A 24,141-nucleotide genomic window follows, 5' to 3' on the forward strand; every position below is an offset into this window, starting at 1 on the left:
TCACGTTAATACCTCACTAATTATAATCTAGTATTATAAATATTATTCTGAAAATAGACCATTTTGTATGATTAGTATTTTAGGTTCATTTTGATGCAAAAAATGTATTTTACTTATGATTTAGAATGCAGGTGAGTCCTAACTCAATACTACTTTAACGCTGTATTTACTTATGACTCACAACGAAAATGTTTTAGTGAGTGACTGTCTTTGTATAATTGAATGAAGTGATTTTTTTCTTAACGTTTTGAGAATAAAACATAAATAAGAAATTACTGACAGTGAAAGTCCCGACTGTCTCTGAACGCAACTCGGCCGCTTTTCCCCCAAGATGCACCTGTCCAACCCAACTGTCTCCGAAAAGCCATTTTGTTGTGCTAGCTAGCTAACGTCATGTGGGTAAAGAAAGCCACCTTTAATGTGGGTCTGTTATTTCAACGCTAACTATGTCGCTTTCACGCGAGCTTACGCTGTCGCCAAATGCAACAATTGAACTCGTTGAAATGTGTAAGTAGTCGAGTCTGGCCCGGACTAGCCTGAAGGAGCTAAAGTGCTGTGGTAAAGACGAGAGCTGGGAGCTAAAGTGTGCTGCAGTTTCGGATAACACTGTTAGCTAGCTATCTGTTTTCTGAGCGTACGGCGGTGATGTTTTCTGATTGACCAACCCAACGTGAGTCCGGGTTCGTTCATACATGTGTATTAAATACACTGCCTGTGCTGCCCTCCAAAGACCACCGGTTAAACAAAGAGTGTGTCGCCGACAGTAAATAAACAGGCGGGTAAACCACTGGACGTCCACGGTAATTTAGTGAAACACTTGGACCACACAGCGGTAAGCCAACGTGCTAATCTGAGAATGGCAGAGGACACCCGACAGGACAAGAGAGCCAGCTTCTCCGCTATAACGGAGCACAACACCAACGGGATGACCAGGACCTCCGCTGTGGCCTCGAGCAAAAGTGGCGCCTCAAAGAAATTAGTGATCAAGAATTTCAAAGGTAACGTAACTGTCTCTGATCTGTTTCCTCTTGTTATCTTAATACGACAGATGAGTTCACTTGATCATAAACATAAAAGTGTGCTGCTCTCTGGGCAGTGAACCTAACTGATCTAATGCGCACATGTCTTTGACACCGGAGTGACTCAGTGATTTAGTGGGTTTTGCTTGATGCACAGATTGTTAAGGGCCGTGGTGATCTAAAAGAATTTCACAACTTCTGGTTGTCCCAATTGATCATATTTCCAGTAACTTCATGTCAAAAGTGATATGTTATATATATAGCTATATATCTAAATATAGACGAGACCGTGTATGAGTACAGGACATTACGACGTTCTCCTTCTACATTTTATAGATTAGGTGTTTGTACTAAATTGAAAAATAAAACGTTATTTGTTTATTAGGTAATAAAAGTTAGAATCATTGGTTAATATAAAGTAACTTTTTCTTATGATCAGCAAAGAAGACATGTGCTGATATGTATTGCATACTAATAAAAATTATTTAATTGGCTACAAAGACTCAAAAAAAGGTTAACGTGTTCTTTTAATGAAACAATATACAACTGAAACCTTCTCTACATATGTGCAAACTTCTTTAGAAGAGTTAAAGTCCAAATTATGAACTATTTACAAAGAAACCATAGATGGATTAACTCGATGAAAAGCCTTAAAATAAACAAACTCAAAGTTCCAGGGTAATGATGATTTACTTAATTATCGGTTGTTCCAATATGACCATGTAATTAAGATTGCGATGTACCTCTGCATTTATAACCAAAATATATTCAATACTCCCTATTGCAGATGTTGGTGAGGAGTAAACCATTAAATCTATTCACATTTTATATACATTTCTTACATTCGACAGGTGCCTTTTAAAAATGTCACTGGACCATAAACTGTCAGAATTTATGGTTTCTAAACCGCTCTTATGTTTTGTGTTAAACACCTTAAACTATGTGCGGTCCAATTGCTGATATTGTTTAATTTGCATGAATTGAGTTCCTTTCAGCCTGTTTAGAAGTTCCTAATGTGTATGAATTAATATTGTTGCTGGTTTTGGTTGTAACAGACAGGCCAAAATTAGCAGAAAACTACACTGAGGACACGTGGCTGAAGCTACGAGACGCAGTGGGTGCCATCCAGAACAGCACCTCTATCAAGTACAATCTGGAGGAGCTCTATCAGGTTTGCTGAATTTTAATTTTTTTACAATTTAGACTTGAAGTTGCCAATACTCAGCTCAGGGTTAGGAATAAGAGGTGGTAATCTATCGCATCATAAACAGAATTTTTACTTTTACTTTTGTTACTGTTGTATGTGAATGTGCATATTGATTTGAAAACTATATTTCCACACACACAAAATGGATTTACAAACTTTACGAAAATGAATAGAAACGAGTGGACAAATCTGACAGGGAGATGTTATAATGTTACAGTGCTCAAATGTTGTAAACAATCTGCCTGGTCTGTGTAAATCAAGTGTTCACTCTGCTGGTTGTCTTTTGCTCTTGTCTCTCTCCTGAAGGCGGTAGAAAACCTCTGTTCATATAAAGTCTCGCCCACGCTGTACAAGCAGCTACGTCAGGTCTGTGAAGATCACGTGCAGGCCCAGATCAAACAGTTTAGAGAATATCCTTTTTTGTTCAAAACCACGTTAGTTGTGTCAAACCTGTGGAAACGTTTACTGATGTTGGGAGAAATAGGATGCATATTGAGGTGTTCTGACATTTTAAATAATGGCACATTGTAAAAGAGAGACTTCCTTGGCAGTAGGTATATTATCTTAAAACAAACAAAATGTTTCCTTTTTCTCATAACAAGGAGCCCATGAATCCGAGCAGGAGAAGTTGGAGAAGCAGTGTGTGTGTGTTTACACTGCTGCATAAATGCCGTGCTCTTTATTTTTTTCCACAAAAGTTTTTGACACTGATTTCAAATGTGGTTTTGTTTGGAGTTATTGTTCCAGCTTTAAACTTAATTTAGAAAGTCTGGGCTCTCCTGTCACACCTCAGGTGTTGTTGCAGTGTTTTCTCAGAAGAGGTCAATATACAACACGTTTTGCATTTATCCTTTACATTCCTAAATCCTTAACAATGGAGCTTTAACAGGCAGTGGCTGTCACTTGCATAGAATGCAAAGATGCTTGAAATATTGTGCAATAAATGCTTTGTTTCGCAGACTACACTTGCTGTATGGACTTAATATATCAGACCCTCGACAAGGCTCAGTACAGACTAGACTCAAGCCATTAGTGTCATCCAGCTTCAACATCAAGACATTTTTGAGACGAGGGCTTTATTCATGCTGACGCTGACGAGACACGAGATACTGTCAAGTGCGGTCATTAAAATGTTTGGTTCAGTGACATAAGGGATTTGAAGATTCTTCCTTAACATGGAGCTCACAGAGTCTTTGGACAACCTTTCCTTCCTGAAGCGAATGAATCGCTGCTGGCAGGACCACTGCAGGCAAACAGTGAGTGTGCGGTTTGACATGTACAGATCAAAGGCTCCACTAGTAGGAGACTGTCCCCTTTAAGACTGTTTTTGTGTTTCTCTTTCTAGATAATGATCCGCAGTATCTTTCTCTTCTTGGATCGTACCTATGTGCTTCAGAACTCCCTGCTCCCCTCCATCTGGTAAAGTTACAAGTAATGCAATGTTGCGCTTGTTACGGTGTACTTGCAGTAGAACGCTGATGTTCTGTGTACGTTGCAGGGACACTGGGTTGGAATTGTTTCGTACCCACATTGTGAGCGACAGTGCAGTTCAGAAGCGCACAGTAGATGGCATTCTGGAGCAGATCGAGCTGGAGCGAAACGGAGAGACGGTAGACCGAAGTCTGATCAGGAGCCTCCTGGGCATGCTGTCAGACCTACAGGTACCGGATCACCGGTTATTCCTGTAGCAGCTGAACGATAGGAAAATCGAGTGAGTTTTTAACTCCTTTTAACCGTCTAACGTGTGTTCAGGTTTACAAAGATTCCTTTGAGGAGAGATTTTTGCTTGAGACCAATCGCCTGTATGCAGCAGAGGGACAGCGATTGACGCAGGAGAGAGATGTGAGTGAGACTGTTAATGCATCTATGATTTATTCATCAGTAACCTTTTATACACTTAATGCCATGGATGTGCTTCTCATCTGTACACTGAATGTTTGTGTTTGTATGTGTCCAGGTGCCTGAGTACCTGCACCATGTGGCTCATCGGTTGGAGGAGGAGAATGATCGTATCATGAGCTACCTCGACCAGAGCACTCAGTAATTAGTTTAAAAAAAGTTTATGTTCTGTTATTATGACATTGAATGAGACAAAGACAAGAAACTAAGCATGAACACAATTAACCATTCTTTATCATTTATTTTTCAAACTTTAAAGCAGGGTGTACCTACTATGCAGTATCATTAGTGGCCTTTTGAATGTTGAAGTGTCACTCAAAAATAAACACAGTCTACTGAAGTATTTGTTTTATAGGCAAATAATGCATCACAGTGTGGTGCTTACATTTTCAGTACAAATCTACATTAATTGTCCAATACACTTTTATTATTATCATTTAAATGTGCACTCCTTCCATGGTTTAAAGGTGAGACTTAAAGGCATTTCCTTGAATCAGAGGACCGATGTGTGCTCATTCTTTCTCATTGTTTCGCAGGAAGCCGCTCGTTAGCTGTGTTGAGAAACAGCTTTTAGGAGAACACATTACTGCAATGCTACAAAAAGGTGCGTCTGCATGAAAGACTTCAATAAGTCTTCTCCATTAGCATGCATATGTACTCCACATGTGAAATAATTCTTTGTTGAACTGTGCCAGCAGAATTCTGATTCCAGTCTTCCAATATTATTTGAGGCTTTAGTTTGAGTTGTGCTTCATTTGATTTTCATTACATTGTAAGATGTCCCACCTTTTTTATTTTGAACATGCAATAACAGTGCGACATGTTTGTGCCAGGGCTGAAAATCCTGCTGGATGAGAATCGAGTGGCTGAGCTGGCCCTCCTCTACCAGCTCTTCAGCAAGGTGAAGGGAGGACTCCCCACGCTGCTGCAGTTCTGGAGAGATTACATAAAGGTATAAGCATAACTCAACCAACATCCAGTATACATAAACACACAACACAAAGCGTGTACCATCAAGACACGCGTGTCCAACATTGTTGAACCTTTCTCTGGTCGTAGTCCTTCGGGGGAGAGATTGTATGTACCCCAGAGAAGGACAAGGACATGGTGCAAGAACTGCTGGACTTTAAGGACAAGATGGACAACGTGGCACAGAGCTGCTTTACGCGGAGTGAGGGATTCATCAACACCATGAAGGAGGCCTTTGAGAACTTCATCAACAAGAGGCCCAACAAACCTGCTGAACTGATTGGTGAGTCCGGCAAATGGATGAGACGCCATGGCAGTCGAGCTCGGACACATCACACTTGAATGTCGCTTTCATTAGTTCCGGCATGTGATAACGTCTCTCTTGGTTTATTGCTTCCCATCCAGCTAAGTATGTGGATTCAAAGTTAAGAGCCGGGAACAAAGAGGCTACAGAGGAGGAGCTGGAGAGAATCCTGGATAAGATCATGATAATCTTCCGTTTTATCCACGGTCAGTTACGCTATTTGGCGTGCAGTGAATAAGGCATACGTTTGCTTTCTCAGTCAAATAGTGTCGCTAGCCACAGTGAAGCGTGTTGCACTCTGATGAGACCTATCGTTGTCTCCCTCCAGGAAAAGATGTGTTTGAAGCTTTTTATAAGAAGGACTTGGCAAAGCGTCTGCTCGTCGGCAAGAGTGCATCTGTTGACGCTGAAAAGTCGATGCTCTCCAAGCTCAAACACGGTGAGTCCAGCGTCTTCTGTCTTAAATAAGCAAATTGAGAGCTTGCATTAATCTAAATCCTTATCTGGCTCAGGGATGTATGGATGTACACTAACACCTCTACCCGGCATTATAAATGAACAGATGACGCACTAAAGTAGTAAAAGTTCCATCTCATCAGAGATGGTCTCTCATGGGTGCACGTGTGATGAGTTGTGATGTTTTGTGGGTTTGACTTCTTCCAGAATGCGGAGCAGCATTTACCAGTAAGCTAGAGGGGATGTTCAAGGACATGGAACTGTCCAAAGACATCATGATCCAGTTCAAACAGGTACCTTCAGTCTCTGCACACAAGCACACTTAACTTTAAAATATGCACACCATGTTTACAGTGTGTGTATGCATTCCACTGTGCTGTCATCTAATGGGCTTCCAATGCTTAATTGTAAAAGTTATGATATTTCTGCTCAGTATATACAGAACCAAAGCGAGCAAAGCAACATAGAACTTACTGTCAACATCCTCACGATGGGCTACTGGCCTTCGTACATACCCATGGAAGTCCACTTGCCCCCAGAGGTAAGCACTTCTCTCTTCGTCCACATTGTGCTTCATGAGTCAGCTTATGTAGCCAAGTAGAATTTTGAGTATCATTTTATTTATTCAAACAATATTAATCTACTCATTTATGTATTCTGCTGACTCTGCAAACTTATCTTGAATCGACTGTGTCAAGAACCGTCCGGGTACACACTTCATCTCTATATATTTTGGTAGATGGTAAAACTCCAGGAGGTGTTTAAGCTGTTCTACCTGAGCAAGCACAGTGGGAGGAAGCTGCAGTGGCAGCCCACACTGGGCCACGCTGTGCTGAAGGCGGAGTTTAAAGAGGTAGGGGCGTGGTGCACGCTCACGGGTCATTGAGAATAGAGACAAACCGGCTGGGGGAACGTCTGACGTTCACTTACAATGACGACTTTATTGTGCAGGGTAAGAAGGAGCTGCAGGTCTCGCTGTTCCAGACGCTGGTGCTGCTGATGTTTAACGAGGGAGAAGAATTCAGCATGGAGGAGATTCGCGCTGCCACTGGCATAGGTCATACGCATCTTTGAACATGCAGGACAACTATTCTGCTGTTAAGGAGGTGCCATCTGTTTCACAATATCTCTCTCTCTCTCGTCCTGCAACAGAGGAGGAAGAGCTCAGGCGCACTCTGCAGTCCCTGGCCTGTGGAAAAGCACGCGTCCTCAACAAGAACCCTCGAGGGAAAGACGTGGAAGATGGAGATCGTTTCAATTTCAACAATGATTTTAAACACAAACTGTTCCGCATAAAAATCAACCAGATCCAGATGAAGGAAACGGTAAATGAAATTAAAATACTGGCACATTTCTTTCTTTATTTCTTCACACACACTCTTTATTGCCTATGCAAAAGGTTGATTCTTATCCATTTTTAAAACAAATTTTCCTTACAGGTAGAAGAGCAGGTCAGCACCACAGAGCGTGTGTTTCAAGACCGGCAGTATCAGATCGATGCCGCCGTGGTGCGCATCATGAAGATGAGGAAGACCCTCAGTCACAACCTTCTGGTATCGGAGCTCTACAACCAGCTGAAGTTCCCTGTAAAGGTGACACATCTTAAGCATCCTATTCTCACTATTTAGATTTGTATTCCATCACACACACACACACACACACACACAGCTCATAAACATCTGACTTTCCCCTCCGCAGCCGGGTGATCTGAAGAAGCGGATCGAGTCGCTCATAGACAGAGACTACATGGAACGTGATAAGGAGACGCCTAACCAGTACCACTATGTTGCCTGAAGGGATGCCACTGTAACTGCCATGCTTTCCTCAAAGCAAGCGTACAGCTGGCCCCCTAAAAACAGCATTACAGCCCTTCAGCCGCCTGACTCTCCTCTGGTGCCCGTCTTTCCCTTCATCCACAATCCTGGACGCAGCGTCCAGAACCCACAGAGCTCCAGAGACGAGCGAGACTTGGCTGCACTGTCCCCACTGTGTGTTATCTTTAGTGGGTGGCCCGGGTTGTTGATGGACTTTTAAAAAACTGCTAATGCAAAACTCAACTGAAAATAACTAGCACTTTCCTCTGTTTGTTTAGTTTTTTTCCTTTCTGGGATTTGGATTTTTCTTTTTTTTCTCCACCAGGTCGTTCTAAAATCACTTATTTCCTACCGTAGTTGGTTTGTCTTGAGTTTTAAGAAATTGTTTCAATATTTTTTGGGGGGGGAGTTGAAGGTGTTCACTTTGTGAACGTTTGCATGAACACCTGCGTGTAAACCTCATTGGATGGTTGCTTGATTTGGCAGCAGAAGAAGAGACTTGAGAAAGATGAAGTGGGCCAGACGCGTTTGGGTCGGAGAGGGTTCATTGCTTGTAACACCGAAGCTGAACGACTGACCTGCAAGCCACTTGGGTATTTCTTTGGGTATCTTATATGTTTTGACCAAAATGTCCAATGTCATGTGCTGATGGTTTTTTTGTAGATCAGATTGTATTCTATGTAAGAGTGAGAAAAGTGAACCTGAATAAATGGATATTTAATGATTCAATGACTGATTTGTAGATAAACAGCTAGTGGTGGTGATTTTTCTATAAACACATGTCAGCTTGAACTACGTCGTCCGACACCTTTGGTCTAATCTGAGTTCATCAAATCAATCTTAGTAAAAGTGAATACTAATGAGTTTGGGCTGATGAGAATCAAGGATGTGTGCAGTTTAAATATCAAAACATGGCCATAAGTCTATCAAAGTCCTCAACACTTGTCCTTTTCTAGTTTGTATTCCTCGGCCCTCACTTGATTCTGAAGCGCTTGTTCTATTTTCACTGAGCAATTCAGGATTTAAATATCTCACATTACTGGAAGGTGGAACCGAAAGAGCACTTTGAATGCTTTCACTATCACAGCAGTGAATGTACAGTTTTGGATGATGAGGAAATTAGAGCTTAGACATTTTAGTCTCATTACGAGACAAGAAAATGTCACGTCTTTGTGAAAGTTTGTGGCCGAGCTATGCCGGGAGAATGTAGCGAGACTCTGATAAGCCTTGGGCAGCGGCATTAAGGCAGCCCTCCTTGGGCCTTACACACCCTCGTGAATTGATGATGGTGTCAGCTGACTACCCACAACACATGCACTTGGCAGCCTGCACAGCTGTGTGTTTTTGTGTGTATATCTATATATCTAAATTCTAGATATATAGAGATATTTCTACAACCCCGTATATCAAGATGTAATCCAGGTCTTTCGGTACTTGTCATACACCGTAGCTGACCTTTTACATGACATTTAAATCATGTTGCGTTCAAGTGCACAAATCCTACCCGGGCAGCTATCGAATGTCCATTGTGCATGTTTTTTGTTTGGTGTTTTTCGTGTGAGTTCCCCGAAGGATAATTTAAATATTATACCTGGAAGTTAACTTTAGCTTCTCATTAGTTGCCTCTTTACACGCACCCGACACTATGTACAGCTATGTGAGCCTGTAGGCCGGACATCTTACGCGGAACAGCACCGTGTTAACCGTTACTCTGCTGGAACATTTCGCTTTTGTTAATGGAGCAGTGGAACCAGGGTTGCCAGGTCTGTGTGACAAAACCAGCCCAATGGCCAATCAAAACCAGCCCAAAACCAGCCCAATGGCCAATAAAACCAGCCCAAAAACCAGCCCAATATCAGAACTCAAAATATGCCCATAACTCCTTCATGATGCCCCCCAGAGATAGGAAAGTGACCCACTGCGAGCGTTGTCGACGGGGGGGGGGTGTGTGCTGTGCTAGTGAGAGTGTGCTCAACTGTGTGCGCGGATGTGTCGTCGTGTAGGCTACGTGCTGATCTGGAGTCAGTTTGGTAGGATTTGGGTATAAATAAATTATTTCATTTTAAATATGGATTTTTATTTAAAGATATTCATGTAATTTGCATGCAAAATAGGTCTACCCGAACGAGCGGACAAAAAATTCAACCCGCGGCAACACTTCAAAAGTAGCCCAATTCCGCGGGAAAACCGCGGACCTGGCAACACTGAGTGGAACCGTTTATTCGCCTCGGACCGCGCTCGTGAGAGAAAGGAGGGGCAGGTCTCACGTGACTGGGTGGCGCTGAGCTCCACCACAGTTCACATGACTGGACGTGGTGGTGTATTCAGTCGCTGTGGCTGGGACCAACGTCTAAGCGCGTGTATTGGTAGTTTCCGTTGACGGGACGTGCGTTAAGAGTTAACGACAGGACTCGTACCCGTGAGTTCACGCGGCGGAGCGGAGTCGACCTCCACAGGAAGAAGAGCCGCGGTGACGCCACAGTTTCAGCTAACGGTCCGTGTGATCAAGTGCCGCTTCGCCGCCGCGTCGACCGACCTGCGCCCGCAGCGCGACCCCACACCTCCTCGGGCTTTGGGCGCTCTGCTCCAGGGGGCAACGCAGAGGAGAAGACCCCCCCCCCTCCGAAACGATGAGACTTTCTGTCGCGGTGGCTTCGCTCCTCGTCGCCTGGTTAGCGGGTTTAGGTGAGTGTTTTGCGGACGTAACGTCAGAGCTTCTCGCCGCCGCCGTCGGATTTAACGACGTCACGTAACCTGACCGCTCCGTTGAGTGTTGTTGTGACTAGTTAACCTGACGAACCGGTAACCCAACCTGAGCTCAGGTGTTCCCGCGTTTAGCTGGAACAAACTAGTCGAGCAGTAAGTCGAGACTTATCCCACGTCCAAAGTTTCACACGAACGTGTCGTAAAAAACAACAACAACGCTAATGTAACTACCTGAGGACAGATGACCTTTGTTGTTTATTTGACACTATGTCAAAACAGACCAGGGTCGCAGGAGAAGTGCCTGGACTTTATTCAGTTTCAATGAAAGACCCCGGATGTGTTGACGCGGTGGAGCAGCGGATTGGCCTCTTTGTTGTACAATTGAGAGCTTCACGTGACCACTGTGACGGCTTTGTGTTGCACACAGCCCGGCAGGCATACTGGCGCTGTTGGTTTGGAACCAGTTTAATCGTCATTCACACACACACACACACACACACACACACACACACACACACACAGACCCCTGGGGACCAAGAAAAGCAGGCCAATTCAGTTGTCAAGTAGTTGCAGTGTATTTTATTTTTGTAACCATCATATACTTGAATCATTGGATGACTTATTGAAGTTAACCTGATGTTCAGGTTTTGTTTTCCACAGACTCCGATGACCTTAGAGTTCAAAGCCGCAGCATTTCCTCCCAACACGAGCGGCAGAGTCGGGATACCTTTCTGTTTGGGTTATGTTCTCTATGACGAACTTCTGCCGCTGCTCACTGGAGCTCAATACTTTATACACAAAGATGCCTTTACCTCATTATCAGATTGCAGGGTTGCTTAAACCTGCCGGATGTTGACAGACTGAACGGAGAAGTGGCACCAGGCTCAAGTTTCCGCAGGGCAGCAGAGGACTGATGGACAGAGAGTGACACGGGAGTGAATTCCAATAAAGTGTTTTGATGGATACAGTTTAAGATGAAGGAAAGTACGAAGAATATGAACGAGGAAAGAGCTCAGTAAGCCAGCAGGGTAATACGTGAGTTATGAAATTAGTACCAATCAGCATGGCCCACGAGCAGAATGCTAAATAGATCTGTCTCTCAGCAATATCACCAAGCTACTATGTGGAGCAGCTATTCACTTCCACCAATCCTTCTTTGGAGTAAAATATCCAGAGTAGCAAGTGGATTTTTAAAACCTGCTAGAGTTGGCGGCCTGTGCGCATGATAATTATTTATTTACCTGAACAGTAGCTTATTTTTTATTTTTAATGAGTTGATGTCTTTTAATACTAACACTAAATCTGGATAAACAGAATCAAGAAATAAATAACGATCTAATAACATACAGTACATTAAATATGAAGCGGTGCTGTTGGAAAGTTAAGCAACAGTAGCCGTACAACAGCCACGAGCCGCCTCAGCTCCTTGTCGACATTCTGCCAAATGTGGAGCAAGCGGTGCAACTCCAGTATTGCGTTACTGTGTTATGAAACAGGTATTTTAAGGCAGCGAGTTGCGGAATTGATAAATACTTAAAAAGCCACCTTAGCATTCAAACTATGTTCATGAGTTACAGCCACCGTCACCAACACACACAGACACAGATCAGCGACTTGGCAGATTCCAAGGTATGAAGGTATTAACACCGCGCGGTTGTGGAGGTCGTCGGATGGGCCGAGCCAACGTGTGCGTGTGTGTTTGTTTCTGCATCACATACATTTAGATTGCAGATTCTGACCATGTACACGTGACTTTAAATGTCTCAAATGTGTATCACAGTATCAACACAGAACCATTGGTTCTTTATATATTGTGTGTGTCTCAGCTTCTCACTCGGCTGTCTGCAGACCTCTGGTGGCGGCTGGTGTGAACTGCGTCATCGTGTATTATTTTGGTCATGGCGTCGTCGTGTGCCATCGCTACTGTTATCTGTGCTCATTCTATAACCTTTATAATGTAGCATGTGTTCTAATATTAAGCCAATTAAGTTAGTGTAGCTGAGCATCAGGCCACGCTGCAGATCAATATCTGTTTAGTATTATGAGATATGACGACACACAAGTGAATATCCAAGTTTGATTACTACTATCAAAATATTGGAGAAAGACATTTTAAAATCAAGTCTTTTTTTGGTATATTTTAGTATTTAAATGTGTTTGTTTTTACAAGATGTTTCTCATGGAAATGATTTTCCTCCCTGCTCGTTATGTCCTCCTCTCCAGGCTGCATTCAGGCGGTCACCCTCGAGGTGAACGAGGGGAACACCACCTGCATCAAGGCTGAGCTCTCCGCAACCTTCTCCATCACGTACAACAGCTCCAGCAGCACAGTACGTCAAATGAAGGCAACACTTCCATCTCTGGAAGCCGCCGCGTCGATGGTCTCTTTGTGAGCGCCGGTCTCATCGCTTGTCTCTCCTCAGAGAACGGTGACGGTCTCTCTGCCCAACTCCACCACGGTCGACGCAGACCGCAGCTCATGCGGCGCAGACGGCAGCTCGCCATGGCTGGTGGCGGTGTTTGGAACGGGCCATGAGATGGGGATGAGCTTCTCAACCAACAGCGTCATGTACAGCGTCGCGAACCTGACCCTGCAGTACAACCTCAGCGACGCCTCCGTCTTCCCGGAGGCGAACAGATCCGGTGAGCGCAAAGCAACCAACTGAACCTGGACTGTGACAGTCGGTCATCGATCTCAATATATAAAGTAAAACATTTTGAAACCGAATGCAGACATGTTCAGTCAGCACCAGGGACCAACATGGGACCTTAAGCGTGATAGAAGCAGGGGTAAAAAGGTGGACATTGTTGAACAATCTGATTCAGTCGGTAAAGTTTAACCACAAAACCCTCGCGCTGACAGACAGGAGCAAAACAATACAAGTCCTTTTATCTACTAAAAGATAATGAGGGTCTGGGAGTAATGAGAAGAATGAAGAGCTGGTGGAGCATGGATGGGACAGAACAAAATATTTGAAGATCACTGTTTGTCAGATATAAAGAAAATAATAGTTGCTAAAGCTCTTTTCAGACGAGCTCGTCACCACGGACACATGGAGACGTGTCAGTAATTGGTTGTGGGTCTTTGTTCGTCCTAGACGTGGTCACTGTGGTGGTGCCTTCAGTTGGGATCTGGGCGACGATGAACACCACCTACCGCTGCATGAGCCCCTCCACTTTTGTCGGCGAAGCAGCTGTCACCTTCTCCGACATGAGGCTGGAGGCGTACATGCCAGGAAACGACCTGAGTCCCACAGGTAACCATTCGGATTCTGCGTCCCGGTCGTTGAGACCCGTGTCTTTTACGGTTGTTTCTCACATTTCTCTGCCACTTCCCCCGTCACAGAAAGCGTGTGCACGGCAGATCAGACCAGCACTACGGCTCCACCTACGACTGCCGGCACCACGACCACCGCGGCTCCGGCGCCGACCCCGCCAGGAACACCTGAGCGGGGAACCTACTCGGTAAACAACCTCAACGGCACGGTGTGCCTCCTGGCCCAGATGGCACTGCAGCTCAACGTCTCCTACTTCTCTCCATCGCAGAACAAGGTAAACGATAATAAATAAGTACGATCCGTCTACTCTGCGGAACTAACTTCAAATAATCCAGACTGTGTCTACTTTGCCAGACCGTCCGAGAATTAGTCAACCTGACTCCCAATCTGACTCGTTCATCCGGCTCATGTGAAGCCGGCAGCGCTTCTTTGGTTTTGGCCCAGGAGGGAAGCAGCACGCTCAACTTCACCTTCACTCTGGTAAGATCGTCCCTCGCCTTTCGGTGACTTTAGCTGCCTGGTCAGTTTGCTTTTGTTTTGGTGCGTGAGGGGACAAGTCATTATTCAAACCCATCTCCTCCCGCCTACAGAACTCCACGAGCAACAAGTACCACCTGAGTGGGATTGCTCTGCTTGCTAATTTGTCAGATGCAGCTGGTATGTCATGTGTCAGAAGCAACATACTCTACGACTCGTCTTCGATTCGCTTAATTCAACTATTGCCGATCCGTCTGTCTCCACAGCTCCATTCTCAGCCGGCAACGCGAGTCTGGACTACCTGCGCAGTACGTTGGGCCGCTCCTACATATGCAACGCAGAGCAAACTCTGGTTGTCGTGACAACCTTCTCTCTCAACACATTCAGACTGCAGGTCCAACCCTTTGAAGTCACCACCAATCAGTTTGCTACAGGTTAAAAAAAAAAGCCTTCTTTAACTTGCCGTTATTAACTTTTTATCACAATTATTCTATTCCGTTGTCCTCTGACCTTCATGTTGATGGCGATGAGGTCGTTTGTGGGAAAGCTGTTTTAATGTGATAGACATTAATTGCCATTTTACAGTTAACATTTTTCACCTTGGGTTCAAAAACATGCACGGATTATAAAAAATAGCAGATTAAAAGAAAGAGTTAAAGCATGTTTATAATTACAACTTTTTTCCGATGAAATAAACTAAATACAATAATTCACTGTCTTAATAAGGGAACTTTAAAGGTGACGTAAAGGCTTATTTGTGAACTTTGAAAGAACGGCTGCACAAAAGATCCCAATACAATGTTCACTTTTATCTTTTGTGTGCATCTCCAGCGGAGGAGTGTCAGACGGACCAAGACAAGATGCTCATCCCCATCGTTGTCGGAGCAGCTCTCGCCGGCCTGGTGCTGATCGTCCTCATTGCATATCTGATAGGCAGGAGGAGGAGCCATGCTGGATACCAGACCATCTGAACCAGGGAGATGAGCGAGTAGTAGACTGTGGAGACCAGCATGAGTTAGTGGAAGCAGTCGTTACTCTGTGGCGAGTGCATGTTTTTGCTTATCCTGTGACCTCTGGATATTTTTATTTTCCTTTCACTTTCTCTGTGAGATGAGAAGCCAAAGACCCGCTAGCTTCAGACGGTTTGCATCTTGATGAAGCTCGAGAGGACAGCGTCTTTACACAATCAAGGATGGAGGCAGTTGGAAAGTTGCTATTGACTCGTCCCATCATGTTCTCTGAATTGGTTGAATTTGCTTAAACAGCTGTTTTCAGCCATGTCATTATTTATATAATATGCAATGAAAGAGGCAGGAAGAGGGTCAAATGAACTGTAGGACAAATGTTTCTAAGTTCTTAGTTTGTGCACAAGTAAAAACATTTGAAGTTCGTGGAGTTTCATTCCTCTGTCGACACATGCTCACTAGCATTTATTTAACTTCAGCTGAAGATAGTTCAGCTCTCAGAAAAGGGAAAACCCTTGAGTGTCTTTTCCAATCACATTCGTCCACAGGAGTCCCAGCTGCACTCAGTCTGCTCATTGCTGTGACTGTAGTTGTCCAGCTGTACAGTGTGACTGCATTACTAAATGTATTTAACAAGTGTATTTACAAGTGAACAGGTAAAAGGATTTTTTTTTTTTCCCAACTGGCCCACCCACCACCCGCATCTCCTGAAAGAAATGTTAATATGAATAGTAGTGACTTGATCTTTTAATTTGATAGAAAATGGTTTGAGCTCGTTTTCTATTATGCATCTTACTGAACGTTAATAAAAAAATCTTTTAAAACAGCACTGATTGTCTCGTGCGCACTCAAAGGATATTTTTGACCATTGCATCAAAATCTGTATAAAAAGACCAAACGGGACACACTGAGAACAAGAGAGCAGCCCTTTCATTTATACTTTATTCAATTCATCATCGTGCACTTGATTTAATGATTGAGTAGTGGAACTAAAGCATTTACTCAATCGTAACAACTAGTGTACATGAATCAGATTTAGAAATGTTTGAAAAAAATATATTTTGTCATGGAATCATTACAATTCACATTTGATTATTACCACAGCAAGACGTCACCGCATGCAGTATTGTCCGCCTTCATTTCCCTATCACTGAAATACATTAGGCCTCTTGGCTGTGCTCAGTGGGCGGCACAATATTTATCGGACCCGACCGTCTGCTGCCAAACCTTTTTCTCTACAGTGTCTGAGTAAAGTGCAAAATATATCAAGTGTTAATTGAATAGCCCACTCATACAGCACATTGCTAAGAATAATCTAATTCCAGCATATATATTTACACTTGAGCTGTATATGATTGTCTGCAAACATAAAGTCAACAGCACGTTGTAGTTCCTGTGACATTTAGTGGGTGAAAACGAGAAGACGCTGCAGGCGAGCCGCCGGGCGCCCGTCCCACTGGAATGTGTAGCGAGTTGGAGCAGCAGGTAGTCGAGTGGTTCAGGACTCCTCTGCAACTAAGCGAGCTCGACACGTCGCCCGCAGCTTCGTCAAGGTTGCCATGGAGAGACTTCCTGGTTCAATGAAGATTTTCTAGGAAGGGCGAGAAACACCAGGATTAAGGGATTAAAGAGTGTTAATTATATAGGGACATCTGTTTTATCCCGATTGGTCCGTCCCTTTTCTGTTACCTGCATGAAGGTGTGGCATTCTTCAACAAATGGTCCATGTGTGAGCTGCTTGAAGTTTTGGCAGACGTCCGGCAGCGACCGGGCCTGTTGAATCAGAGCCTGGTCGTGTTGGATCAGTGACAGCGCGACACGGAACAGGATTTTAGAGCCCTCGTAGAACAAGCAATCCCAAATCCGCAGAACTGTCTGCAGAGAAACGGGAGCGGAGAAGTAAATCCCACCAGTGAGCACATGCAACGGGATGATACGATACAAAGTTGAACACTTTAGAAAAGAGGAAAGTTAGACATTAGTTTGAGGTCAATGTCGGCAAACACAAACGAGATCCCTCCGCGGTTGCAACTCAAACCGCCGCGCACAGAAATTACTTTTGCGATCGCTTTCACATCATAAAAGCACAATAATTACCTCCGAGATGTCGTGGACTCATGTTGAACACCATTTGTACTGCCACCTAGCGTCTGAGTCTGGAGTTATCGATCTCACTTGTGCTGGAGAGTATTGAGAGTGATTTGCCCTCATACATGTCAAACTCTCCAAAACATCAATCAAACAGTTGATTGAAGAGTCACATGACCATCCAAGCACCACAAGCTGGCGCAAGTAGAAACACACAGATGAAGAATCGTGACTTTGTTGCTGTGGTAATAACTCCTCCTGGGAATCGTGGGATCATCTGCGTGTTACGCCCTAAGAGTGAAGCCCCATGTGTATTTGGTGAATAGACAAAACAGTCCCGCCCATCCCGAAGCCAACAGAAGGAGCGAGCAACAACAAGGAGTGTTTACTTTACCGCTCGGTTCGCCATTCCACGTTGGACAGGAACAAAAAGCTTATTTAGAGCAGCGCTTGAATAAAGCACATGGATTTACTGAACAGTATTTTTTTTAAGTGTGCTTTAACGAAGCTTTGATCTTTTTAGTAATCAGAAGCACATTTTAACAACAAAATGTCAAAGTATATGCATTGTGTGACGTCTTGAATGCCAATAACCAGATTTTGTTTTGGAATTGCCACACTCCGTTATCACGCTCTCCTACATTTTGACTCACGGTAACGCAGCATCAAATACAAACGGATGCACTCGCCTCGACTGGCAAGACGTCTATGAAGAGACAGATGAACCACCGGGAGACCACCAAGGTCCACATGACATCGTGATCCATCATGGTCTGCCAGACTCCGGGGAGCTTGACTTTCACCAGCTCCCCCAACACCTCCTGGTCCATCTTCAGCCCCATCATGGATGGAGTGTAGTAGTCTGAGACACACACACAGGTTGCACATGAGGTTGCTACACAAATGAAAACGTGCCGCAGATATAGACCTCCAGCTGTATTATTATCAGCTCAGCGTTAAGGGACGACCGCGACACCTCGCCACACACTCACCTGGTAAGATTCTACGGAGGAGTGCGTCCATCAGCCAGAAGGACTTCTCTTCGTCCTTGGTGACAATAAGCAGATAGCCGGCTATGAAGTTCATCCCCTGAAGACAAAAGACACTCGGGTCACACTTGTGTCCTGCAATCCGGTCGGAGCAGGTTCTGTTGGACACGGTGGAGCTCTCTGACAGCAGTGAGTGCGTGTGTGTGTGTGTGTGTGTGTGTGTGTGTGTGCACTGCACATGAACACACAGACGAAACACGCACACGGAAACACGCCGTGTTGATGAGTTCTAGTTGTACAAGAGACGGAACCATCGGCCCTGCTGCCGATTTGAATTGCAAACCAGACTGTGTGCTCCGGTGAAGGAAATGTGCCCTTCAAATGTTAATGATTACCGTAGGCCATACTGAAACACACAGCCTGCCTTCAGAGACGCGTTGAACACTTGTTCACTCACTAATATAAAAGACTCTTCAGAATGATAATGAGTTCACCCACTCAAATATATATTCTGTCTTTTTTACTTTGGCAAATAAATATGAAAGTACATAATCAAGTCCGTTTTTTTCTCTTCCAATAATCCACACTAACCTAATTCTTTATTGAAAATGTAAGTCCCACAGCACTTGAAATCTTTGTCACATGCGCAGAAAGATGCAACAATGGCTTAATGGAAAATGTATTTCGGGCTGGATCTAGGCAGTCATATCACCTGGCAGTAGCCCACAGCTGGGTTGTGGTGGCCAGAAGCCAGCAGCACATTGTACAGGGCTTTCTGCATACACGGGTTGGATGTCTTGCGGAACTGAACGTTGTCTGGAAATGTTCTGTTCAAGTCTGAAAGGAAAAGACCAAAACGTGCATTTAGTGCCGTGTGTTTATGGGTTTGTGACAGCAAGTTTGTTGAAAAGAAGAAGCGAGACAGTCTCCATCAGACTTGGATTCAAACGACGTCTGAATGCAAATGTCTGAATGTCTAAATAACCTTTATTCATATTGTTTTTTGCAGGTAACGCTAGGACAACTTCTTAATGTATGTTGTACTATATTGCTGGATATTTGACTATTCTCCCCACATGCACACACAGACAGCTCAAGTAGATGCGTTATTAAATACTAAATGGACTATGGACAGAACCAACTGTTGCGTTAATGCAATGCAGCGTCACCGAGAAACATGCCGAGTCAAATACATGCTCATCTCCGGTCTTACTTTGGAACGTGACCTGGGTACCCACAGGGGTAAAGAGTCGTTTCATCTGTTATCTCAGAGGCGGAGGATTACATGATGGTGGTCGTGATAACTTTCTAGAGTCCTTGGTGACCAAAACGGTTGGTAATCAGTGTGCCAGGTGTGAATGGCGCCGTTGGCTGGAGTCAGCACAAATCAGCCGCCGTTGAGCCGAATCAGCAGACTGACTGCATCGGCCTCAGAGCCAGTCAGAGAGAGAGAATGCTCTGACTGGGTATTCAAACGAAATGTTTGGACCACATGAAAAGTGCAAACACTAAAACCTTCCCAGGCAACCGTGGGACTTTTACTCAAATTGACATTGGAGTGATAATAATTGGCCGATTAGTTTTGTATGTTTGTGGTGATCTCTGGATTAGAAACAGTTTGAGATCACGCTTCTATGATGGAAGAAGTGAGCCGATGCTGTGCGAGTCTTTGAGTTTGGCGTGGTGTTGTGTGCCCGGGGTTTTAAGGAGGTCTGAGCGGACAAACAGCCAAATAAACAACTCTTCAGGGCCTCACCTGTGCAGATGGTGTCCACCAGTTTGGGGTCGTGCTGGAATGCGAGCAGGGCCTGGTAGTATCCCGGTTTCTTCTCGAGCTGGTCTTGAGCCCCGCTGGTTGCCATCCAGACCAGAGCCCGGTGCTCATTGGGAATCCCCTTACGGACATAGCGCTTTACTGAAGGAGAGGCGGAACATTTTACTTCAGGGCCGCTCTGAAGACGCTGCGCCCTGCTCTGCTTGGATAGTGGCGTGTGTTCGGTTCTCACACTCACGTTTTACATTCCTCTGCACTTTGCTTTTGCCCTTCAGCAGCTTGGACCACTTGATGGCTCGTCGGGTGAGCACAACTAGATACTCGGACATGAGCTCCTCATGTGACTCGTAATCAAAGTGCTTGGAGCGCTGGAAGCCATACGGGTCCACGCTGAGCCAAATAGCAGAGGAAGAAACTGTTAACGGCCTCATCAAATACATCGAAAAGGAGGAATTAACGAGCCGACACTCATTGTCAATGAGTCCAGAATCATCTGCTTGCTAGAGCCATGTCATACTGAGCACCTCATAACTAGATTGGACCACAGGTGTGATGTAATCGTAAACAGCACGTGTAACTGCATTAGCTACATCTACAATCTGCCTGTAGATGAATGAAGTTGTGGGTGTAGGTGGCTCAAGCTAATTCCTTAGGTAACACGCTAATCTTCCTGCAGCTTAACCCCGTCACAAGAGCAGCGTCATCCCTGGAGATGAAATGCACCACCAGCCCAGCAATGCGGAAGGCATCCGCTGTTCAAGCACACTTTAACTATAGATGGTCTATTGTGCATACTCCACACAGTGCCGGCTCTAACTAGTATGTCTCCGATAATACTGGGTGGAAAAAGAAAGAAAAGTGGTATCAATATGCAAATGTTATGTTCCTCATCTGAGGAAAACTGTTGTCAAAACAAACATACGCCCAAACAGATGTATCAGAGTGGAGGGTGTGAATGTGGCACCAGACTGCAGGTGTTGTTTGGGGTTATCAGTCCCTGTTTCTTTGAACTGGGCAACAGCTCTCCTTTTCTTAAAAAAAATAATTAGAAAATACATTAAACATATACTGCAGAGATGAGTGTGGATAACAAACAGAAACACCCCCCAAAGAAGAGCCAACAATGCTTCAGCCTTTGTTTCACCTACATGAGACTGAGTGGACAAAAGTCCAATAAACACTCTCAGATGTCAGTTTAATACTCAATAAAGGCAGTCTAGTAAAACAGCTATATAATGGATGTTATACACAATCTAAAAATATAACATTCAGTAGTTGTTTTAGGGAGATGTTGATTGACTATATAAACTATAGTGGACACTTTGAGACTGTTGTGCTAGTATTTAGTCTACCCTCATTGGTATACAATGGGGTTTATAGACGATTAGAAAAGCAAACAGCAGCTATAAGGACCATGACGTTGAACGTAACACACTTTCAACAAAAGTTGACTGCGCTATAATCTTCTTGAAGGTAGGATGTAACTATTAGGCTGTTGGTTGTGTCGCTTGTACTCACCAAATAAACAAAACGGGGTGTAGTTATATTTGTACATCTTGCAAAACGCAGTGTTTTATTTGACCAAATCGAAAAAAATTCCAATTTCTAATGAGCAAAAAAAAGTTATCTATAAAATAGAATGAAAGCAGCAGCAGCAGCTACCTGTCCACCCGGTCCTGAGCCCGGCCGTCCGGGGAGAGGGTCCGGCGGTCCGTCTTCCTGTTGTCCTTCTCCATGGCTCCTCTTCTGAACCGGCTTGCCCTGGAAATCTGTGCTAGAGTCTCACCAAGTAGCTAATTATTCCACGGGGTTGTTTGTTTCTCTTTTCGCAATTCAAAAGCATAGAACCGTTCTCAAACCTCGAAGTCCGACTCGAGGGAAGTTTGCGTCAACGTTCACGGTCCGCGTTAACTTTCCTCCATGTTCACAGAGAGCCGGGACACGACGCTGCCTCTTCTCTTCTTTTCTTCTCTCGTTACCCTCGAGAGGGGCCAGCAGGGAGGCGCGTTACGCTCTTCCCCCCTAAAGTGGCCTTCTTGTGTTCGCTCGCTTCTTCGCACACGTGCGGACACGCCGACGTTCACGCCGAGCGGAGGGAGCGGAGTTTGACCCGAGTTGTGTCGCCATCCGCATGCACCTGCTGCTCGCTCCTCGGGGTGGACCCGACCGGCCTGCAGCGACACGTCCGCGCTCCCCGAACTACATGGACGCGGCCCAGTTTGGCCCCAAAACACAAGTTCCTTCCACTTTCTTTTCTTGTCCCGACCAACCGACGTCGGTGACTCCGCGGAGGATTTCGGACTCGTGACGTTTTCTCCCAGGACACACGTCGATCAGACCTAATGCTGCTTTCAAGTGATTCCCGGAACATCCCAGTTCAGAGCTGGGAAAGGCGAAGTGGGACTTATGGCGCATGCAAGGCGCTTTGGTTGAGAAAAAATGGTAGAACTGAGAGGGTTTAAGTAATTCAGTTGTGTTGTTGGTGTTGCTTATGTTGTTTGCCGTTTTTCTTCCTTCAGTATGTCGACCTACTGGAAACTGGGGACCACTTTTCTTTGACAAGATAACGCCCCTTTCTGATGTTATGGTTTATAATGTTATGTAACACACATATGTATAACTTCCTATATGTCTTATATATTAACTCAAAGCAACCTTTGACTTGCACTCGTAAACCACATATCCTCGTTAGACACAAATTATTTGAAAAAATTGGCATTTCAGAATACTTTGCACAAACATGTATTCGCCATTGTGCATACCAAGTTAACATCATCTGTTGACACAGACATGGCCAAACACTTCACACAGGTTGACAACTCCCCAATTTAATAACGTCCTGTGCTGTGTCCCCCCCGGGCTATGATCACCCAATTTGCTCTAAACAGTGTTCGTATGTCGGATAACACGTGAAGGCAGCAAACCCTAGTCTCCAGGGAAGCCACGTAGCACAGGTAAATACAGCCACTTGTTAACCTGCCGGTGCTGGGCAGTGTTGCTCCTGTCAACATGTCTGCTGCATGGGTGATTCAGAGCTCCAACAGTCCTTACAATCATTCGACATTTACATCTTACATTGAGTTTAGATAGATAGATTAATTTATTAATAAATAAATGAAGGCCCAGGGTTCATGGCACTCTTCAGTTTATCTCTCCCTTTCCCAAAAGCATAGCTTTACATCCATGTGGAAACCTGAAATAAACATATTCCTTCTTTCGATGAGTTCATATTATTATTAAATAAATATCTATAGATGTCTGTACACATGACATATATTGCACTATGGGAGAGGGATCCATCCTCTGTTGCTCTCCCTAGGGTTTCTTCCTTTTGGGGGTGGGGGAGGGGGTACCGATGTGAGGGTCTTTGGACAGAGGATGTGTACAGATTGTAAAGTCCTCTGAGGCACATTTGGGATTTGTGGCTATACAAAACAAATTGAATTGAAATGGTATGGTAGGAAAACCTATTTGATTGAAAAACATGTTAAAGAATGAGAAGTATCAAAATGATACAACCTTTACATCAAGTCACCAGATATCAATGTGTTACATGTGCTAATGAGATAATATGGAGCAGAGAACTGTGACTGTTATCCACTTCCAGGCAGGACAACAAGTGTTCAAAGAAATCCTCCTAAACAACATATACCTGTAGTATGTTAGCAAAGGAAAAGACACATGGTAAAATAAATCAGAAACAGGTTTATTGGAAAGAAATGTTTTTTTCACAAACAAAGAAAGAATTTTTTGGTGGAGGTGCAACATTTATGACAACATGACAACAAATCAAGGAGGAGAGAGAGGGGGAGGAAAGGGAGGAGGAGGAAGAGGAGGGGCGGAAGAAGGAGGAGAGAGGAAGTGGAAAGAGGTGGTGGTCCTCCTGGGGTGACAGTCAGTCAGTCGGGGGGTCAGATGAGCCGACCGCCCCGGGAAAAACTATTGGTGTGGCGGGGTGGTGTGCATGATGGACTGGGCCTCCCTCAGGGGAGGGACAGGAGGAACAGGGTGAGGGGGGGGTGGTCAGGGTGGATCTTGGCTTCTGGCCCTTCAGTGACCTGGAGAGGAAGGGACCTGGGACCAAGGATGAGGCAGCGCGAACCCCCTCTCCGGGGCGATGATCTGCAGCCTGCTGCTGTCTTTCTTTGTGGCTGCAGGGGGTGCCAGCAGCAGATGGAGGAGCAGTGATGGATGAG

At 44.6% G+C, this 24,141-nt stretch overlaps 3 protein-coding genes across 4 annotated transcripts; 2 read left to right on the forward strand and 1 right to left on the reverse strand.

The window, feature by feature from the left end:
* Nucleotides 1-358: 358 nt before the first annotated feature.
* Nucleotides 359-8,393, forward strand: cul4a (cullin 4A). The gene is made up of 20 exons (XM_056413120.1): nt 359-998; nt 2,075-2,190; nt 2,533-2,636; nt 3,413-3,482; nt 3,572-3,645; nt 3,725-3,887; nt 3,979-4,068; nt 4,184-4,266; nt 4,662-4,729; nt 4,959-5,077; nt 5,185-5,377; nt 5,500-5,604; nt 5,727-5,837; nt 6,062-6,147; nt 6,288-6,395; nt 6,594-6,707; nt 6,806-6,911; nt 7,007-7,179; nt 7,294-7,446; nt 7,553-8,393. Exons 1-20 carry the CDS (start codon nt 857-859, stop codon nt 7,646-7,648), a joined length of 2,274 nt encoding a protein of 757 aa, XP_056269095.1. The 5' UTR covers nt 359-856; the 3' UTR covers nt 7,649-8,393.
* Nucleotides 8,394-9,942: 1,549 nt separating this feature from the next.
* Nucleotides 9,943-15,923, forward strand: lamp1a (lysosomal associated membrane protein 1a). The gene is made up of 9 exons (XM_056412532.1): nt 9,943-10,353; nt 12,598-12,704; nt 12,798-13,017; nt 13,473-13,631; nt 13,721-13,926; nt 14,007-14,132; nt 14,243-14,309; nt 14,396-14,563; nt 14,961-15,923. The coding sequence occupies exons 1-9, from the start codon at nt 10,299-10,301 to the stop codon at nt 15,098-15,100; spliced, it is 1,248 nt and encodes a 415-aa protein (XP_056268507.1). The 5' UTR covers nt 9,943-10,298; the 3' UTR covers nt 15,101-15,923.
* Nucleotides 15,924-16,018: 95 nt separating this feature from the next.
* On the reverse strand, nt 16,019-23,630 carry grtp1a (growth hormone regulated TBC protein 1a). 2 transcript variants are annotated; one of them, XM_056412533.1, is made up of 8 exons: nt 21,608-23,630; nt 20,184-20,335; nt 19,928-20,086; nt 18,884-19,008; nt 18,175-18,271; nt 17,872-18,044; nt 16,784-16,969; nt 16,019-16,685 (listed from the first exon to the last, which is right to left on the reverse strand). In XM_056412533.1, the coding sequence occupies exons 1-8, from the start codon at nt 21,679-21,681 to the stop codon at nt 16,593-16,595; spliced, it is 1,059 nt and encodes a 352-aa protein (XP_056268508.1). In that variant the 5' UTR covers nt 21,682-23,630; the 3' UTR covers nt 16,019-16,592. The 2 variants fall into 2 exon arrangements, with proteins under 2 accessions (XP_056268508.1, XP_056268509.1); XM_056412534.1 differs by lacking the exon at nt 21,608-23,630 and adding an exon at nt 21,464-21,580.
* Between the last annotated feature and the right edge of the window lie 511 nt (nt 23,631-24,141).

The sequence above is a fragment of the Pseudoliparis swirei genome, chromosome 4 (assembly GCF_029220125.1).
Source record: "Pseudoliparis swirei isolate HS2019 ecotype Mariana Trench chromosome 4, NWPU_hadal_v1, whole genome shotgun sequence".
Classification (NCBI taxonomy): Eukaryota; Metazoa; Chordata; class Actinopteri; order Perciformes; family Liparidae; genus Pseudoliparis; species Pseudoliparis swirei.

What these genes read in the sequence shown, in the direction of transcription:
- grtp1a (XM_056412533.1), bottom strand. Translation starts at nt 21,681, where the DNA reads ATGGAGAAGGACAACAGGAAGACGGACCGCCGGACCCTCTCCCCGGAC. An exon ending in GGTGGACACCATCTGCACAG is followed by an intron (nt 19,009 to 19,927) that starts GTGAGGCCCTGA and finishes TTTTCCTTTCAG; the next exon opens with ACTTGAACAGAACATTTCCA. An exon ending in CAGCTGTGGGCTACTGCCAG is followed by an intron (nt 18,272 to 18,883) that starts GTGATATGACTG and finishes TTTTGTCTTCAG; the next exon opens with GGGATGAACTTCATAGCCGG.
- cul4a (XM_056413120.1), top strand. Translation starts at nt 857, where the DNA reads ATGGCAGAGGACACCCGACAGGACAAGAGAGCCAGCTTCTCCGCTATA. An exon ending in AAGTCCACTTGCCCCCAGAG is followed by an intron (nt 6,396 to 6,593) that starts GTAAGCACTTCT and finishes ATATTTTGGTAG; the next exon opens with ATGGTAAAACTCCAGGAGGT. An exon ending in AGCTGAAGTTCCCTGTAAAG is followed by an intron (nt 7,447 to 7,552) that starts GTGACACATCTT and finishes TCCCCTCCGCAG; the next exon opens with CCGGGTGATCTGAAGAAGCG.
- lamp1a (XM_056412532.1), top strand. Translation starts at nt 10,299, where the DNA reads ATGAGACTTTCTGTCGCGGTGGCTTCGCTCCTCGTCGCCTGGTTAGCG. An exon ending in CCCGGAGGCGAACAGATCCG is followed by an intron (nt 13,018 to 13,472) that starts GTGAGCGCAAAG and finishes TGTTCGTCCTAG; the next exon opens with ACGTGGTCACTGTGGTGGTG. An exon ending in TCAACTTCACCTTCACTCTG is followed by an intron (nt 14,133 to 14,242) that starts GTAAGATCGTCC and finishes TCCCGCCTACAG; the next exon opens with AACTCCACGAGCAACAAGTA.